At 39.9% G+C, this 20,103-nt stretch overlaps 1 protein-coding gene and 1 non-coding gene across 2 annotated transcripts; both read left to right on the plus strand.

The window, feature by feature from the left end:
- Nucleotides 1–1,449: 1,449 nt before the first annotated feature.
- LOC133857185 (serine/threonine protein phosphatase 2A 57 kDa regulatory subunit B' kappa isoform-like) lies at nucleotides 1,450–5,306 on the plus strand. Its single transcript, XM_062292339.1, has 3 exons — nucleotides 1,450–1,779; nucleotides 2,971–4,157; nucleotides 4,569–5,306. Exons 2-3 carry the CDS (start codon nucleotides 3,006–3,008, stop codon nucleotides 4,923–4,925), a joined length of 1,509 nt encoding a protein of 502 aa, XP_062148323.1. The 5' UTR covers nucleotides 1,450–1,779; nucleotides 2,971–3,005; the 3' UTR covers nucleotides 4,926–5,306.
- Nucleotides 5,307–11,895: 6,589 nt separating this feature from the next.
- Nucleotides 11,896–12,034, plus strand: LOC133858194 (small nucleolar RNA Z247). Its single transcript, XR_009898472.1, has one exon. It is a non-coding gene; the product is annotated as a small nucleolar RNA Z247 (small nucleolar RNA).
- Nucleotides 12,035–20,103: the final 8,069 nt, after the last annotated feature.

The following is a 20,103-nucleotide window of genomic DNA, read 5'->3' on the forward strand; positions in this document are numbered from 1 at the left end:
CTATTTAGTAGATTGTTATATAACTGTCACACAAAAATTTGCATTTTTTTTTATAATGGAGAATTTCACTTATAATCCTTGATCTTTTATGATTATTTTTGAAAAAAAGTACCTAAATTTTAAAAAGTATCAATTTAGGATATCCATATTTTAATTTCAATCATCCGTTATAATTTTCGGTTAAATCCTGTCAAAAATTTTAAAATACTCGTCTCTTCTCTTTTAAGAAAAATAAAAAAAAATTGTTAAGATTTAAGTATACGTAGAGTAGGAAGAGTAGAGTATATATGTATATGAATAATGAATATGCTAGACACAGTTCCTTAGCTTTGTAAAAAATGCCCAAAATAACTTTATTTCTAATCAAATTAAGATTAAGGAACAACATTATTAGAAGGCGACAACATCTCATGATTAGCTTCCGTAGAATAATGAGTTACAGCACAAAGAGATTAAGGGCGGTGTATTCATTTCCATGACATTCATGCACTCGGACTCGGTGACTCATTAATTCCAATCCCACACTTTTACACTGTACTGCCTTTATATTCTAATTCCTTTACAGTAAAAGCACCTTGCTTTTCCTCATTTTTTGTTTTCTTTTTCTCTTTTTCTTTTTCACAGCACAGCCTGGCCATAATTCTCTCTTTTCTCTAACAAAATCTGTCCTGATTAACAAAAATAAAATTGTGTCATGTTTATGTTAATTATTATTTTTTTTTATTTTTTTATTTTTTAGATATTAATGATTTTGTTCTCAAAATCTTTCCCGAGCAAAAATCATTAAAAAAAAAAAAGCGTAACGTTACTCTTCATACTTATTTATCGCACTTATTTCATCTTAATTGACGTGATGTATTTTAGGCGGAATTTTTTTGAATGGAATTCCTAAAATACCCTTCTTCTTTTTTAGGAAAAAAAAATTGTTAGAATTTAGGTGTTGATTAGAATTTAACAGAATTTACAAAAATACACATGCCTCAATCTTTGAAAAATTTTATAATTTTTTTTTTAAAAAAAATAAACACATAGGTATTTTGAGAATTTTAATAAGATTTAACAAAAAATTCTAATGGCCGAACCCAAATTGAGACTTTTCAGAAAATGAATATCATAAATTGAGACAGTTTAAAGTTCATGTATCTTTTTTAAAAAATAATAAAAATTTGGTACCCGTAAATAAAATTATCTTTATTTATTTATTTTTTAAGTTACTGATATAAAATGGGGTGCGTATATATATATATTCACGGGGACTCTTTTGAGGAGACAATGAAAATAAAAACGTACAACGTTGAAATGTAAAGACAGAGCAATCCCAGGCCGAAGAAACAAAATGGTCCCTTGGAAGGGTTGGGGCTAAAACACATGGGCCCAAACTTTATATAATTTATTTATTTTATTTTTCATATTCATGGTATTATATTATTAGTGTTAGTATTATGTATTTTTCTTTACCTTGGGTTGTAGGGAGTCTAGAAGAGTAGTGAATCTGGTACCTGCTACAAATTCTTCAGAAAATGCCACACCGCTTCTTCTCTTCAATCGAGGAGCTCTTATTATTGATCTTCCATGGAGCTCCAACATGACCAAATACTGCATCAAAGATCAGATCAGTAGCAGACGCCCTTCACAGCTCACACACCTAGACCCGCGGTCCCTCTTGCCCAATGCTTGATTTTAAGCCTTAAACTGCTTCCGTCACTCAAACATGAAACTGTGAATTCATTTCTCTCTATCCTTTGCTAAAGATCTCATCTTTTTCAGTTCAAATAACAGGTTGCCACTCTCTCTCTCTCTCTATCAATCTCAAAGTATGTGTGTATGTATTTATGTATGTGTTTGTTGAATTAAAGCTTAACTGCTTAGATTTCCACATTAATTGTTGGCCATGGAAATTTAGTATTTACATAGTGGAGATTGTAGCTGGGTTTGTTAAAGTTGGTTGTTTGTGGTGATGAAAATAATGGTGATCTGGGTTTCTGGCCACTTGTTTTTCTGCGATGTGGTGGAGTAGATTTTTATGGTGATTCCCTGCTCTGTTCTACTATTATCCCCAGATCTAGAGTTTAATCCAGAAAATTCGATACTATCGTCAAAATTTAGTTTTGTATTACTAATGTTCTTAGTTGCTGGTTATAGCTTAGTACAATTTTTTTTTTTTTTTACTGCGTAAAAAGGCCTTTTTTTCTCTTTCTAACAAAAAATCTTTTATTGCTTTCCCTTTCTAGCTCATGTATTGAATTAGTTGTCAGACATCTGATTTGGGCTTTGATTCTGCTGGACAATGCCGGTAGCAACTCAGGCTTGGGCGATAAGTAATAAGTTTAATTTTGTAATTCATTTGAGTTATTAGTTCTAGGCTTTGGTCTCTTAGATTTAAATTAATATGTCGTCATTCTGATAGATGAGCCAGTTCATACTTATGATTGTAAGATCACTAAGATATGCTATTGATCAGATTAATGAAACATGTGCTGAATACGGCAGTGAATGCAACCTGCATTTCCAATTTATTTTCTAGTAGATGGGCATCCAAATGAGTAATTGTATAGAACTGCAAAATTTTCTGGACCTGGGTTTCCCAAATGCCAAAATTGAGCATTGCTGTTGTGTTTTTCATTCTCTTGTGGCCATTGCCATTTGCGTGTTTTTACATTAATTCCATCATCTTTTGGTTGTCTCTGGCCTTGTGAATCTAGTGCTCCTGTCAGTCCTGTGGTATTAGATCACCGTTAGTTTTTATGCATTGATATTTGCAGAAATTGTGATCATATATGTTTCGAGTCCATTATTGTTGTCTCACTTTTCAAGAATTTTAGCATGAATCTGTTTTCTGGATATTGCCTCAGATGATAAGCTTTAAAATTCTTCAGAAATACTTGCCTGGATCAGTTTCTCTTTGTACTCCCTGAGACCCCAACACCCTCCCAAAAACAAGTTTTTGATTTAATTCTTCATTTGGTCCAGGGGGTCTGTCTGTTGGATATTGCAAGGCTGCCACCATGCTCAAGCAAATTCTGAGCAAACTCCCTCGGAAGTTGCCAAAGCCTGACCAAATAGATTCTGCAGGGAGTGATTCAGGCAACATTACTGCTAATTCGGGCAATGGTTTTCAATGTACAAATGTCGGTAGTGCTCTTTCAAGCAAATTAAATGTTGTTAAAAGGGTGTCTTCAGCAGTTTTTCCCACAAGCATTGCAGCTGGAGTTGAGGCAGTGGAGGCCCATCTATCCTTCAAAGATGTTTCAAATTCACAGAGGCAGAACTTGTTTGTCAGTAAGTTGAACCTCTGCTGTGAGGTTCATGAATTTAGTGATCCAGATAAGCAAGATCTTAAACGTCAAGCATTGATAGAGCTTGTCGATTTTGTTTCTTCTGGGTCTGCAAAGTTCAGTGAACCAGCAATTGCTGCAGTGTGTAAAATGTGTGCAGTTAACCTGTTCAGGATTTTCCCCCCTAAATATCGTTCTAATTGCTCTGGGGGTGAGGTAGAAGATGAAGAACCAATGTTTGATCCTGCTTGGTCACATTTGCAAATTGTGTATGACCTACTTCTTCGGTTTATCAGTTATGGTTCGCTTGACGCAAAGGTGGCAAAAAAGTATATAGATCATTCTTTTATTGTGAGATTACTTGACCTCTTTGATTCTGAGGACCCGAGAGAAAGAGACTGTTTGAAAACAATTCTGCATAGGATCTATGGGAAATTCATGGTACACAGGCCTTTTATTCGAAAGGCTGTTAGCAATATCATCTATCGATTTGTTTTAGAAACTGAGCGACATAATGGTATTGCGGAGCTGTTGGAGATTTTTGGGAGTGTGATTAGTGGGTTTGCATTGCCTTTAAAGGAGGAACACAAGATGTTCTTATGGAGGGCTCTGATTCCTCTACACAAACCAAAATCAATAGGAATTTATCATCAACCATTGACGTATTGTGTTGTACAGTTTATAGATAAGGATCCAAAGTTGGCCAGCGTTGTGATTAAGGGACTGTTGAAGTACTGGCCAGTAACAAATAGCCAGAAGGAATTGATGTTCATAAGTGAGTTGGAAGAGGTCTTGGAAATGACGGGTATGGTAGAGTTCCAGAAGATCATGACCCCACTGTTCCGGCGTATAGGATGCTGCCTCAATAGCTCCCATTACCAGGTAATTTTTCTGTTATATTGCTGCTCCTTACTAATGGCATGCTTGTTGCATAAAGAGTCTCCTTTGGTGTCTCATACACAGAATTTTGTCTTTGGTCAAAATAGATCCCTCAAGACATCTCCCTGGTTTCATAACTTTTGTTTCTTTATTTATTTTAAAAAAAGAAGCTTTCAACTATAGTATCTTTTGGTTGTGTAGAAAGTTACATCATGACTTACACTTATATGGTGATGAAAAGAATAGGGTGCACCATGTAAGTAGTAACATTTCACTTGGTCTAATGAACAAGCGACCGATGTTCTACTCAATGGGGTTTATTCCATAAGAAGTTGTTTATTAGATGGTGGGAAGTTGTAGTGGATTTGAAAAACAATATGAAGGTTATTTTCTTCTTGCTTCGATAATTTTCAGGTCGCTGAGCGTGCCCACTTGCTATGGAACAATGAGCACATCCTTAATCTTATCTCACATAACAGGCAAGTGATTATGCCTCTTGTCTTCTCAGCTCTTGAGCGAAATGCTCAGAATCACTGGAATCAGGCTGTGCTCAACCTGACCCTAAATCTGAGGAGGATGTTTTATGAGATGGATGAAGAGCTGGTAATTGCCTGCCAACGTAAGTTGGAGGAGGAAGATTCAAGGTTAAGTGTGGCGGCTGAGAAGCGGAGATTGACGTGGGAACGCCTGGAAACTGCTGCTGCTCGCCAACCTTTTGCTGGTAATATTTTGGTCCAGGAAAAACCTGCCACATGCTCTGTAGCTTGCTAATTGCTTGGGTGATAGGGTTTTGGAAACAAATCAAAAACGTTGTCGTTGCAGCTTTTATTATAGTACTGGACGTAGGTTCTTGAATATCACCTAGCGGTTTCTATCTGCACTAAGATGGTGTGTTGAAATTGTGTTGAGTGGTTATGCTGCTGCCTTGAAGGTCGTTTCCGTGCACAAGGGGATTCCTTGGGATTGTGTATTCACCTGATCTCCTGTATCCTTGCCCAAGAGCTCTCTGTTTTTCCCTGTATTTTTATTTGTTCTACTGTATCCCCCTAAGAATTTGCTCATCGTGCTTTCATGCTTTTCAAAATTATAGCAAGACTGAAGCCATTTGCTTTGATATGCCAAACATGTATATAGTAATCCCATCTTTCTCTCTCTCTCTCTCTCTCAAAGTCATGGTTTCTATGTTGGAATTTACATGTTTCAAGAGTAAAGGAAGGGAGAAGTAGTAGATGTCATTATTTGTTTTTTCCTGTTCTAGGCAAGTCAAAATAATATTGTTGAAAGATAAAAAGAGAAGGTACATATAATAAAGGAAGGGGTTTGGCACAAGGGCCAGAAAGGGTCGCGTCAACAGCAATGGTCGATGGAGATGCTTCGCAGGTAATCTTTTGAAGCATCGATGATGAAGTGACCGGTGGTTGAAGGGGGATGAGAGATGGTGACCTATGTAGAAGTTGCTGAGGCAGGCTGTGCGTCCCATTAAGGACCATGCATCCGGTGGAAATGCCCCTTGGTTGAAAGGGGTCCAACAAAAGTGGCTTCACGAAGATGAGGAGCCCTACTGCATTGAGAGAGAGAAATAGGATGCCATCGGTTCAAGCCTCTTAAATTAAAGCAAAAAGATGGGTACATTATTATGTAAGGGGCAAAATTTTTCTATAAACTGGGTTGTAAAAATTACATGTTTTCTTATTAATTTTATTAATAAGGAGAGACATAAATCTACCTCTCGGATGGGGGAGGAGTGAGAGCAGCGCGTGAGCCACACGTGCAATGTTGGGGGGAAGGAGAGACCAAGGGAACTAGTGGTGAGGCAAATGGGTGAAGACAAGAGTATATTTGGCTTTCAACAAATAAAAATAAAAGAGAAAAGGGGAAGAGGGAGAAAAGGTGGTAAGGAAAGGACGCAGGGGAGGGAGGAGGGGAAGCTCCTCCTCCTTGAGGTTCTGACAGGAGAGAGGAGGATAGTTTTTTTCTAGTAGAAGGGAAGGTTTCACAAGGGATTTGAAAGGAAAATAAATCTCTAATGACATTATGTTTATAAATGGAAAACGTTTATTGTTCTCATCTTGGTCCCACCTAGTTGTAACTTTGTATGAATCAACCATATGATTCAACGTGCCAACTTCTTCTTCAGACTTCACGTGTCTTCCTATTCGAGCGACAGACCTGAGGATTTTGTGATATTTTCCTCTTTTTCCCGACTTCTTTATAGCTGGTGCATCCTTTTTGTCTATAGAGTTTGTAAAGAATAGATATTTCTTGCCACCAACAGCCGGACACCTCATTTTATTGGGTATTAGAGTTGAGTTCCTCTACAATGACTAGCTCAGTTGATCTCCGTGCAATCCTAACAACCAAGACCCTTTGCGGTCGTAGGAGGTGTGCCTTCCGGCAGCCAATCCTTTGGTCTGCCACAAAAATTGCCTTTTTTAATGGTCATTTTCTTGATCAATGTGCCAAGAAGTTATTGGATTGGGTTATTTATTTGGCCAATTTTCAGTTTTTTTATTGTTTTTATTTGACACTGTATCAACTGTATTGAGAAGTTTGTTGGGGCCCCCCACCCCCTCTATGTGTATTTTGCTTCTTTTTAGTTAATAAATCTTAATCTTACCCAAAAAAAAAAAAAAAAAAAAAAAAAAACAGATGGCTTACATAACAATTATATTAGATGTTGAATGCCCTTAAAAGAGTCCATCGTTAGGTTATAGCCATCACTGTTGCTGACTCAAATTTCCGCTACAGTATGCAACTAGATTTTTTATTTTTTTATTTTTTTTTTTCAATGTTTTTGTATTCTTGGAGGGAAATCCTCGTGATGGAGCAAGCAAGTGTGAAAGTTGCCAGTAAAGCTAATTGTAGCAGTCCTTGATTGGTAAGACCATGAGATGTTGTGAATTTGATCAACTGAAGGTATTAATCTTAGTTTCTGATTAGCTTCTGAAAGAGCTGAGAAGACTAAGTGATAACAGAACTAACTGTAAATGAGTCCCGTTCAAGAAGTAAAAGCCAATAAAATCAAATATAGTTGTTTGCCATCTTATTCTTTTCTTTTGTGAATTACAATTGAAAAGACAATTCATTAGAAAAATAGGCATATACTGAAGGAACCATTACTAGTTAGTTCAAAGCTCTTTCTTAGCAAGCAGGTTACGTGACTCTCAACTTTCAACTCCACTTTATGTGGTGGATCCAACGAATATGAAAATGAAAAAAACGTCATCTATTTGCTTAACCAAATGATGATGGTGGTAGAATATATAAAAAGCCATCCACCAACCCAAAAAATGAAAAACCCTAAAAAATATAAATGATAATAATATATAATAATAATAACATGAGCTGCATGATGTCTATGATGGTTTATCTAATAATTGGTCCCACATGTATTCATAAACTTGGTACTTTCTGAAATCACAAATGTATTTGCGAGAAATTTAGATTTCAATTATTGAAATTTCTTCCAACCAAATATCATCTATGGCATGTTTAACTGTGCCTTTAACTAGGTTATGTGCCGCAGAATTTGCTTCTCGGGGAGAATGTACAATTTGCCAATTAGATAGTGAAGCAATAATATCATCCGTGCCTCTTCTACTAGCTATTCAAATCTGCTGAAACTTTGGCTTGTAAAGTTAAGGGCATTTACCACTTTGAAGCATGTCGACTTTGAGAATGGTGTTCTGCAAACCCAATTCTTTCCTAAAATCAGTCGTACGTGTAGAATGCTGCCAAAGCCTCCACTGCAGCAGATTCTAGGTTCCCATTTTACAGTTTGTTATGTTATGGTCATTATTGTTGTTATGTTTGACGTAGGCATTCTCATTTCTAATAATCTCAATTTTATTTCAGTTTCATTAGTTATTAGCTGGGTATCCATGAAATCAATTAAAGTTGTGATGGAGAATATGGTCTTGGATAGATAGAGTTAAATGCCAAAATAAGATTTATGTAGCCGATCGATTGACTTATTCGGGTTAAGCTATAATCAAATTGGAACTAAAATTTAGTCGAATTTATGGTGTGACTAAATTGAGTTAAATAAACTTGTAGGCATGCAAAAATCTCCAATTTTAGGAAGAAAAAAGCACCCAAACACAACCAAAGAAGCTGCAAGCAACAGCACATTTATGCCATCTTATTTTCTTGTGGAAGAATTTATCTAATTACTTGTTTAATTTTTTATACTAATTATTCCTCTTTTAATTGTTCTAATTTTTCTCGCATTATGCTGCTGTTTATGCTACTATGAGTGTTGCTTACTTTTTCTCTGCTATTGATGTTCTTAGTTAAACCGATTATCTTCTCTTATTATTACAATCGGGGTGGAAAACAAAAAACAAAAAACAAAAAGGGACTTATTTCTTCATTTATATATATATATATATATATATATATATATAGGACATAAAATTGGCATATGTGATCGATCTACTATCATTTGGGCATGCTCATCGGTGGACAGTGAAATCTGCTTTTCTGTCTGTTATTTTTCCGGCAGTACCAATAAATTGGTCAGTTTTACATTATTCTTACGTTGCTAACTTTTGTACCAACCCAATAATCAATTCATCTCTCTCCGTTTACATCAACAAAAGGAAAAGGGGTAGTTTTACAGTGTGGAGTACAAGGAAAACTATGATGTGACCTGCGTTGTCCCAATGAGCTTTATTTACATGTAACTATTACTTCCATTAAATGATAAAGTTGAGAGCTCCGATTCGGGCCCCTCTCTTATTTCTAAGCAAATTCCGGACAGAAAATTATAGGAATCCCCATCCTAAAAAGAATAAGCAAAAAATTTATTACGGTCGGGGGGAAAAAAGGGTGTAAAATTGGTGATAGAGTTGTGAATGCTGAGAAATTAATAGGACATACACGTGTATACGATAGTTGAACGTGGACCTAACAAACTCCCAAGCAGTAGACTCACTCATCAAAGGCCATAAAACTCAGAGGAATGAGAAACACTAGCCATTTCTTGCATTAGTACGTGTTGTGTCCCTGAAAACATACTCTGGTGAGAGAAGGAAGAAGGGAGAAACGTATGCACCGCCGGGTTCCCAAGTGGTGTCGCACATCGATCATGTCCGGAGACACCAGGAAGAGAAAGGCTTCCTTTACACTTGGTTCGTATAATTAAGTATTCTTTGTTATTATTATTATTTATTTATTTATTTTTATCCTTAGGTATTATAGTTGTTACTTTTCTCTATGTTCAAATTTTGTTATTTATCGATGCTTCATTCCGAACCGGGTGGGAAGAGAATTATGATATTGAAAAAGGCCAAAAGTTAAGAGACATGGGTGGGAAAAGAGAGATCACGACGTGTTATGCGCCTAATGCGCCTAGGGTTGCACTAGAAGAAAAGACTTACCTCCCTCGAGACAAACAAGCTTAAATCACGGAATAAAGGACATGTGGAATGATGTCTCAGTTATTTAGTAAATTCCCTTTCTGTATTTAATTCCCTAAAAACAGGTGTCCTCTATGATACATGTTCCAATAAGGTCAGTTGTAAATGAGGTCATGGGCCAAGTTTGTGATTAGTAGTGAAGCAGCGGATAGACAGTTATTGAGTCATGGCTAGCAATTATTTCTTTAAATGTATTAAATACTCAGTAAGATTAGCAATGAGATTATCAGATTATTCATAAACCAAGAGCCCTGTGCTAAAGTTAAAGAGGAGGAAATTGGCTCCTTCAATTGCCAAAACTAGCTAGTATTCCTATTCACATATTCATTATTCAATATCCAGGCCCATAACACGACATAGGAAGAATAATGGGGAATTAACAGAGACGTGAAACATAGATATAAAAACACAATGAATTAATGTAACTTGATTAGCACCATTTTAGACTGCAGTTTTACTCTCTCCTTTATATCATACAATGCAGTAATGCATGCAATTATTCGAAAATAATCTGCAAATACATCAAGTAGCTTGACAGATATTTTACTATTATTATTGGGCCGTTAATAGCTTGGAAGAGTTAAATGCAAGTCCCCTCTTGTTCCTTTAAAAAATAAAAATAAAAATAAAAAAAAATAAAAAATTTTTAAGGATTGTCTCATCAGCCCAGTAAAATAGGGGTGTGTAGTATATATCATTACTCATGCTTGTTTTTATGACTTGCTATTTGAGTGAATAAAGTAGCAAACATTCAACTGTGAATAACAAGAGATCCCCAACTTGTTGAGTGGTAAAGACACGGTTTTCTCTCTAGAGTTTCTCTCTGAACTTTGGAGGTGGAAGTTGATTTTTCTCATCTCTTGGGATTGAGAAGTGAGATCGGAAGTAGTTTTTTCTCATCCTTTTGGATCTGAGAAGTTGCTTTTTCGTTATTTGTCTCGGGGTGTTTCATTTCTGGAGACAAGATTATGTTACGGGCTAAGATGGCAGAGGATCTTACGAACCTTTGGAGGAATTTCTCGATGTCCGCAAAGGAGAGCTTAACGGTGGAGGTGCCTACTCAAGGGTTGACCACCATTGATGACGGTGGTAAATCCTGCCTGGTGGGCAAGTTGTTGACTGATCGTATTATTGGAAAAGATACTATAAAATCTACGTTGATCCGGGGGTGTAGGCCTTCTGGAACAATGGTTTTCAAGAATCTAGGGGACAACTTGTTTCTTATGGAGTTTGAGCATGTATGGGATAAGTCCAGAGTTCTAGAAGGGTGACTGTGGGTATTTGAAGGGCATTTGTTTTCTGTTGAAGATTTCCATGAAAATGTAGCATCTGCCCAAATGGACTTCTATAAGGTCTTTTTTTGGGTTCGTATGTTCAACCTTCCTCTAGCGTGCATGAGCAAAATCATGGGAGTTCAAATCGGTAGTTCTGTTTATTAGAACAAACAACTCTTCACCTGAGGACTCTTCTAAAGATGTAGAGTTAGTTTGTGATTCTAAAGATAGAGTTAGATCTCTTCTATCTAGAGTTAGTTTGTGATAGAGTTAGAGATAGATATAAGTTAGATCTCTTCTATCTTATCAGGAGAGTGATGTGTTTAAATTATACTACTTTAGTCTCTAGAGTACACGGCTGTGTGGTACAGTCCTAGTTGATGTATACTTGTATTCTCTCAGATTGTTCTATATATATTCAAGCTACTGCACTACAGAAAGGTAGGCAGCATTATACAAAATATTCTTAAATTCTATATGGTATCAGAGCCAATTTAAAGACCCACGTCTATGGCTACTCCAGTAAATTCCGGTTCTGAGGATAGTACCCAAACTTCCCCCCCGGTTTCCAACTCCACTGTCTCTCCCGCACCACCGGCTATTCAGAATGTTCATCATCATGTATCTCAGAAGCTCAGTCAGGACAACTACCTCCTCTGGCAGTTTCTGATGGTCCCCTTTCTTGAGGGACAAAACCTCTATGGTTATGTCGATGGGACAAATCCCCGACCTCCCCAGCTCGTGGCCAACCCAACGTCTAGTCTACTGGTTGCCAACCCCGGCTATCAAGCCTGGTATCATCAAGATTGGATGATCTTTAGTGCAATTATCTCCACGCTATCCGTTGAAGCACTGCCGCACGTCATCGGTCTCTCCACTTCACGTGAAGTTTGGCTCACCTTGGAGACTCTTTTCTCCACTCAATCACAATTAAGAATTATGCAGATCAAACTGCAATTGGCGACCCTCAAGAAAGGCGACCAACCCATCTCAGCCTACTTCCAAAAGGCGCAAGGTTTATCTCACCTTCTTGCGGCAATTGGCAAGCCCATTGAGGCTTCCGAACTGATCACTCACATCCTTGCTGGGCTCGGTGACGAGTATGATCCTCTAGTCACATCTGTGACCACAAGGCAAGATTCCATATCCTTAAATGATTTATATGGTTATCTCCTATCCTTTGAGCTGCGTTTAGACCTCCATAAGTCTGCTGTGGATGTCAATATATCAATTGCCAATACTGCACAACGCCAGACTACTCCATCTCAAAGGAACACCCGTGGCAACCGCAACAATTTTTCACGCGGCAGAGGTCGAGGCCGTGGCCGTGGCCGAGGACCTCCTCAACAATTCTCCTCACAGCGTCCCACTTGCCAAGTTTGTCAAAAACAGGGTCATACCGCTACTTCATGCTGGTACCGCTTTGATCAAGACTACTCGGCTGATTCTGCTCCTCTGAATGCCAATTTGACATCTGCTAATTCTGCTCCAGACTCTCAATGGTACTCTGATACTGGTGCAAATGTTCACCTCACCAATGACCTCTCCAACCTCAATTTACAGGCCAACAACTACACTGGACCTAATCAAATTCGAGTGGGCAATGGTCAAGGTTTGAAAATTTTACATTCTAGTCATGGCATTTTACCTACACCTTCAACTGCTTTCAAATTACTTTCTCTATTTCATGTTCCTCAAATACAAAAGAATTTGATTTCTGTCAATCAATTCACTCGTGATAACCAGGTTTTTATTGAGTTCCATCCGTCTTATTTCTGTGTTAAGGACCTTCTATCTCGCAAGCTCCTCCTCCAAGGCCCGAGTAAGTCCGGACTTTATCCATGGCCCACCTATCAAGTTTCCTCCAAGTCTCCTGTTGCTTTCATTGGTGAAAAAGTTTCTTTGGACCAATGGCATCTTCGATTGGGCCATCCCGCGTCTCCTATCACTAGTCAAGTTATCAAGTCAAATAAATTGCCCGTGACCTCCTCCAAGCTCTCTTCCATCTGCTCTCCATGTCAGCAGGGAAAAAGCCATCGTCTTCATTTTAGTAGCACTCCTTCTATTTCCAGCATTCCTTTACAATTGTTATTTCTTGATGTATGGGGCCCAGCTCCATAAACCTCTGTAAATAACAATCGTTTTTATTTAAGTATTATCGATGATTTTAGCAAATACACATGGTTATATCCTCTTGAATCAAAATCTGCTGTTTGTCCTACTTTTCTTCGGTTCAAAAAACTTGTTGAAACCTATTTTGGTACTAAAATTATCTCGGTCCAAAGTGACAATGGTGGTGAATTCAAACCTCTTCGAACTTCTCTAAATTCTATGGGAGTTTCCTACCGTCTCAGCTGCCCCTACACCCATCATCAAATGGGCTCTGTGGAACGCAAACATCGACACATTGTTGAGACTGGACTCTCCCTCCTCGCCACTGCAGCTGTTCCTTTTTCCCTATGGGACTCCGCCTTTGAAACTGCCACCTATCTCATTAACAGGCTTCCATCCAAAGTCACACATCACAAATCTCCCTATGAATGCCTGTTCAACATATCACCCGATTATAAATTTCTCAAAATATTTGGATGTGAATGTTGGCCCTTCCTTCGTCCTTATAATTCCAACAAACTTGTCTTTCGATCCACCTCATGTGTCTTCATTGGTTATAGTAAAAATCACCAAGGGTACAAATGTCTTCATATTCCATCTGGTAAAGTCTATATTGCTCGCCATGTTGTGTTCAATGAAATTAATTTTCCCTTCAAAATTTCCACTCCTATCATCTCCTCCTCAACTCCACCTGAGCCTCCAATTGTGTCTATTCCTTTGATTCCTCCATCACCTCTTCCCGCTTCCCATCATCATAATGAAGCTCCTCACAATCATTCCTTAGAGTTGTCTCCAAATACCTCAAATTCCCCAAATATTGACAATATCCAAGCTCTAATACCCTTAAACTCTCCCATTGATTCCAAGCCATCACATCCTCCCCGTGTTCATGCCATGACCACAAGATCTCAAAATAATATTTTCAAACCTTCGATCCTTACGGATGGTCGAATCAAGTATCCCACTCCTAAGGCTCTCACGGCCTCCCTAGCACTACATGAAGTTGAACCTACTTGCTTCACTCAAGCAAGGAAACATGCAGAATGGCGTACCGCAATGAATGAGGAATTTGATGCTCTACTTAAGAATGGAACTTGGTCTCTTGTCTCCCCTTCTCCAAACATGAATATAGTTGGCTGCAAATAGGTGTTCAAAATTAAAAGAAAGGCAAATGGGACAATTGAAAGGTACAAGACACGTCTCGTGGCAAACGGTTTTCATCAACAACTTGGAATTGATTTTGCTGAAACATATAGCCCTGTAGTTAAACCTATAACTATTAGAACTGTATTAGCACTTGCTGTCTCTGCAGGTTGGGCAATACATCAAGTTGATGTTAGCAATGCATTTCTACATGGTCTTCTTCAAGAAATTGTTTATATGACTCAGCCACCCGGTTTTCAGCATCCATCTTATCCCACGGCAGTTTGCAAGCTGCACAAGGCCTTATATGGCTTAAAACAAGCCCCACGTGCATGGTTTTCGCGCCTCAGTGCTAAACTTCTTGAACTCAAATTCCAAAGCTCCAAGGCTGACTCTTCATTGTTCACTTACAAAGCAAATGGTATTATCATTTTTGTGCTTATCTATGTAGACGATATCATCATCACCGGTTCCAACACAGCAGCTATTTCTCAACTTATAAGTGCTCTACACTCCTCCTTTGCTCTCAAAGACCTTGGACCTCTACATTACTTATTGGGAGTTGAAGCTACTTGGCATAATGATGGTTTACATCTTTCTCAACAGCGCTACATTCATGATATTCTCACCAAGACAAATATGCTTCTTGTCAAGCCTGTCTCTACTCCAATGTCCGCCTCTACAACTCTTAGTCGATTTGATGGTTCGACAATTACGGATACTACTCTATACCGTAGCACAGTCGGCTCTCTTCAGTATTTATCTCTTACTCGACCTAATATTGCTTTTGCGGTCAACAAAGTCTCACAGTTCATGCAAGATCCAAGGGATTCTCACTGGTCTGCAGTCAAACGCATCCTGCGCTATTTGAAGTCTACAATTGATCATACCTTTTGCATTCACAAGAATTCTTCACGGCAGCTCACAGCCTACTCGGACTCTGACTGGGCTGGCTGTCCGGATGATCGACGTTCCACTTCTGGTTATTGTGTTCTTCTCGGCAAAAATATCCTCTCATGGAGTTCAAAGAAGCAACCAACGGTATCTCGCTCAAGCACTAAATCCGAATATAAAGCCCTTGCTAATGCTTCAGCCGAGATAACATGGATTCAGACTCCTCTTGGTGATCTTGGTGTACAATCTTCCCGACCACCAGTTTTGTATTGTGATAACATTGGAGCTACGTATCTCACGTTAAATCCTATCTATCATGCTCGCACTAAGCATATAGAAATTGACTATCATTTTGTACGGGACATGGTTGCCTCCCAAGCTCTTAATGTTCAGTTTATCTCTGGCAAAGACCAGCTTGCCGACATTCTCACAAAGCCTTTGGCTGCAACCCGATTCCTCATTCTCAAGACCAACCTCAACGTTCGGTTGCCTACAACGTTGAGTTTGAGGGGGCGTATTAGCACAAACAACTCTTCAACTGAGGACTCTTCTAAAGATGTAGAGTTAGTTTGTGATAGAGTTAGAGATAGATATAAGTTAGATCTCTTCTATCTTATCAGAAGAGTGATGTGTTTAAATTATACTACTTTAGTCTCTAGAGTACACGGCTGTGTGGTACAGTCCTAGTTGATGTATACTTGTATTCTCTCAGATTGTTCTATATATATTCAAGCTACTGCACTACAAAAAGGTAGGCAGCATTATACAAAATATTCTTAAATTCTATACTGTTGGACAGGTGGAGGAGGTTGAGACGGATGAAGACGGTGTTGGTTGGGGGGAGTATCTCCGAGTGCGTGTCAGCTTGGACATCTCTAAACCATTTGTGCGAGGTAGGCTCTTAAATGTTAATGGTGAAAATACTTGGATAGCATTTCAATACGAGAGGCTGCCCACGTTCTGATTCCAATGTGGTATGATTCGCCATGGGGTGGGCGGGGTCTTTCAACGCAGGGGGCTAGCTCTCGCGTACAGTTTGGCACATGGCTCTGAGCCTCCTTTTCGAGTCGACGGCCAGCTCTGGGTAGGAGGTGGAATGATCGTGTCTAGGAGGTCTGAGTAGCTTTTGAGGAACAATTCTAGCAGAACCGGCGAAGCAGTTAACTGCCCAGCTTCCCCTAGCTTCCAGGTTTCTGGTTCACAGGAACGACCTTCCCTAATGGAGGCCTGTAACGACGCCGGCATGCAGGATTCGGCGGGGGTGGCTGATCAATGGGAGAGCGGTTACATATCCAAGGTAACTACTCTCATGCATGAAGGCAATTCAGGGCAACGTGCCTATGCAAAATCCTACACATCCGCTTTTAGGGGAAGCAAGGGTAACGAGGGTGATGCCACCTGGCGTATGTTCGGGTGGTTTTTCAGATGATGTAGCAGGAATTCAGAATGTGGAAATAACCCCCCCCCCCCAACTAACTTTGGTTGGGACTGGTTCTGTAGGATAGGACCTCACACGTATGAGCAGGACGTGTCCTCCTACTCGCCTACTCCTCAAGAACCGCAAGAATCTCTACCATTTTCTCCTAACTGTCATGCCCACATGTCCCAGACGGTGCGTGTGGTTCAGCCAGGGCCTGTGGGCTATGTGATGGTGCCATTATCTTTTCTTGGTGTGGTATCCCCGGAGCTGTCCCCAGCACCACCCATAGTATCAGAAGGGGGGAGAAGTGATGCATCACTGACAGATAGCTTTGTCTCAGCCAAGCTGGGTAATACTTCCAGTTTACCCATGGTTGGCCATGGTGTCAATGTGGAGGCTTCGTTGTTGCAATCAGGAACGGGGGGCCTACTGTTTTCCCAGCCAGTGGCTGCCCAACCTGTTTTGACCACTCCCTCTCTTTGCTAATGTAAGAAACAAGCTCGGAGGACTTCTCCAGGTTCTCCTTATTCCGCTTCTGTTGCTGGAAAGAGGAAAACAGGTACTGGAAAGTCAAGGGCGGATTTGGGGTCTGCCCAAAAGAAAGTTAAGGCAATGGCGGAGACTGGTTCACAGCCCCGTCTGCCGCAATGATTCTATTAAGCTGGAACTGCCGAGGGATTGGCAAACTTTGGACAATTCAGGCCCTTCACCAGATGGTGAAAGAGAAGAGGCTTAGCATTGTGTTTCTTATAGAGACATTGTGTTCAAAAACTTATATGGATCGTGTACGAAGTCGTCTTTGATTCGCTAGTATGTTTATAGTTGAACCGATGGGTAGAAGCGGAGGACTTGCGCTACTATGGCAGGATCCTCCAATGCTGGATATATATAATTATTCCCGTTTCCATATTAATGCGGTGGTGAAAGATAATGAGGGGCTAGCACAATGGAAGTTCATAGGTTTCTATGGTTAGCCAGCGAGTGCTCGAAGGGAAGAATCGTGGGAGCTGCTCAACCATCTAAAACATCTTCAACCACCGCCTTGGCTCTGCGCAGGAGACTTTAATGAGATTTTGGAGCAAAATGAGAAGTTTGGGGCAGCGATCCGGCGAGCATCACAGATGGAAGGGTTTAGGCAAGCATTGGAGGACTGTGAATTATGTGATTTGGGTTTTATAGGCTCCCGTTTTACTTGGTGTAATTGCCGCACTGATGCTTCTTATACTCGGGAGAGATTGGATCGAGCTGTGGCCAACCGTGAATGGTGCACTTTATTCCCGGTCGCTTCAGTAACAATTCTTGCAGCGTGCTCTTCGGATCATAATCCAATTCTTGTCTCTTTCTCAGAGCATCTGGAAGAGCGTTCTTCTTATTGACGGGGTTTCAAGTTTGAAGCTGCATGGCAGAAGGATAACGAGTATAATGGGTTGGTTCAAGAAGTATGGGACACTGATACTAGTGGGATGGAGCCTATACAGAAAGTGTAGCAATATCTCTCTAATTGCCAACAAACCCTTAACCGGTGGAGTAGAAAAAAGTTTGGGCAGCCGTAGGATACTTTAAAGCGGAAGAAGAAACAGCTCCTTGATCTTCAAAGCAAGTCCAATCCCGGGACTTGATGCAGCCATTAGACTTTTACAATCTGAGATTTCTGAAATCTTAGAGAGAGAGGATATGCGGTGGAAGCAACGCGCGAAGCAAAACTGGTATGCACACGGGGACATAAATACACAGTTTTTCCATTCATGGGCAAATCAGCACCGAAAGACAAATTCTATCCGAAGTGTGACTAATGCAACTGGTCGGGTTTGGAGGGCAAAAAAAGAAGTTAGCAAACAATTTGTTGAGTTTTATGAAATGTTGTTTTCTTCTCAACGACCCACGGGAATTACTGCTTGTTTAGACAATTTGGAACCCCGAGTATCCACAGATATGAACAGCAAGCTGATTCGGCCTTATATTGAGGAGGAGGTTCGGTTTGCCCTTTTCCAAATGCATCCTCTCAAATCGCTAGGACCTGATGGGTACTCAGCCGGTTTTTATCAAAAATCATGGGGAGTTGTGGGCCCGAATGTCACTAGAGCAGTCTTACATGTTCTAAATGAAGGGTCCTTTGATGCTGCCATCAATGCCACCAATGTTTGCTTAATTCCTAAGGTTGCTACCCCTACTCGGGTGACCGAATATCGACCTATGAGCCTATGTAACGTGTTATACAAGATTGTCTCCAAGGTGCTTGCAAATCGGCTTAAACTCGTGCTGCCTCATATTATGTCCCCGGAACAAAGCGCTTTTATCCCGAGGCGCTTAAGAACAGATAACATCTTGGTGGCTTTTGAAACCCTTCACACAATGGATACTCGATTGAAGGGGAAGGAGGGATTTATGGCAATGAAGCTCGATATGAACAAGGCCTATGACTGGCTTGAATGGGATTTCTTGGAATCTATTATAAGAAGCTCGGTTTTGCCCGAAGTTGGATCCATCTCATTATGTCTTGTATTCGGACAGTCACTTATTCTATTCTTATCAATGGGCAGCCCCATGGCAACATTGTTCCAACACATGTTATTCGTCAAGGTGATCCTCTCTCACCTTATCTTTTTATCCTCTGTGCGGAGGTTTTGAATTCCATGTTGCAGCGGTCCTCGATGGAAGGGGCTATCACGGGAATTCCTATGTCTAAAGGGGGCACCAGAATTCATCATCTCCTCTTTGCAGACGATAGCCTTCTTTTCTGCTATGCTAACTTGAGGGAATGGGGGCACATTCACATGCTGCTAGGTCAATATGAGGAGGCTTCGGGGCAGCAGCTTAACAAGGAGAAAACGACCCTATTTTTTAGCAACAACACCCGAACAGAGGTGAGTGCTAGCATAGTACAAAGAACGGGTGTCAGTTCCACATCTAAGTATGAAAAGTATCTTGGTCTCCCAGCTCTTATAGGGAGATCTCAAGTCTCTACCTTCAATGGAATCAAAGATCGAATTTGGAAGCATATAAACAGATGGAAAGAGAAATTCTTATCCAATGCTGGGAAGGAAATTCTTCTAAAATCTGTTATTCAAGCGATTCCTACTAATACTATGAGTGTCTTTCGCCTCCCGAAGACCTTGTGTCGTGAAATCAATTCAATGATGGGAAAGATGTGGTGGGGGCATAAGGAAGCACAAACTAAGATTCATTGGATGGCTTGGAGCGGTTTGGGGAGACACAAGCTGGCTGGAGGTTTGGGATACCGTGATTTGCTTAGTTTCAACACTACCCTTCTTGCAAAGCAGGTCTGGAGATTGACAAAGTTTCCATAAACATTGGCAACAAAGATTCTTCGTGAAAAGTATTATCCGGAGGGCGAGTTTTTGAGCTCTTCTCTAGGTTCTCGACCTAGCTATGCCTGGAGAAGTATCTGGTCTGCAAAACCTCTTTTAGAAGATGGTTTATCATGGCAAATTGGTGATGGATCGAAAGTCGGAATAAGGGGAGACAAATGGATTCCAACAACTTAATCCCATAAAATACAGGTACCATTGCAGGGTATCCATCCAAATGCTAGAGTATGTGATCTTATCAATTTCGAAACAAATTGGTGGAACATACCTCTTATTAAGCAATCCTTTCCAATCGAGTTGGTTGAACACATCTGCAACATTGCTATCAGTCCTCGGGTGATGAAGGACAGGTTGATA

The sequence above is a fragment of the Alnus glutinosa genome, chromosome 14 (assembly GCF_958979055.1).
Source record: "Alnus glutinosa chromosome 14, dhAlnGlut1.1, whole genome shotgun sequence".
Classification (NCBI taxonomy): Eukaryota; Viridiplantae; Streptophyta; class Magnoliopsida; order Fagales; family Betulaceae; genus Alnus; species Alnus glutinosa.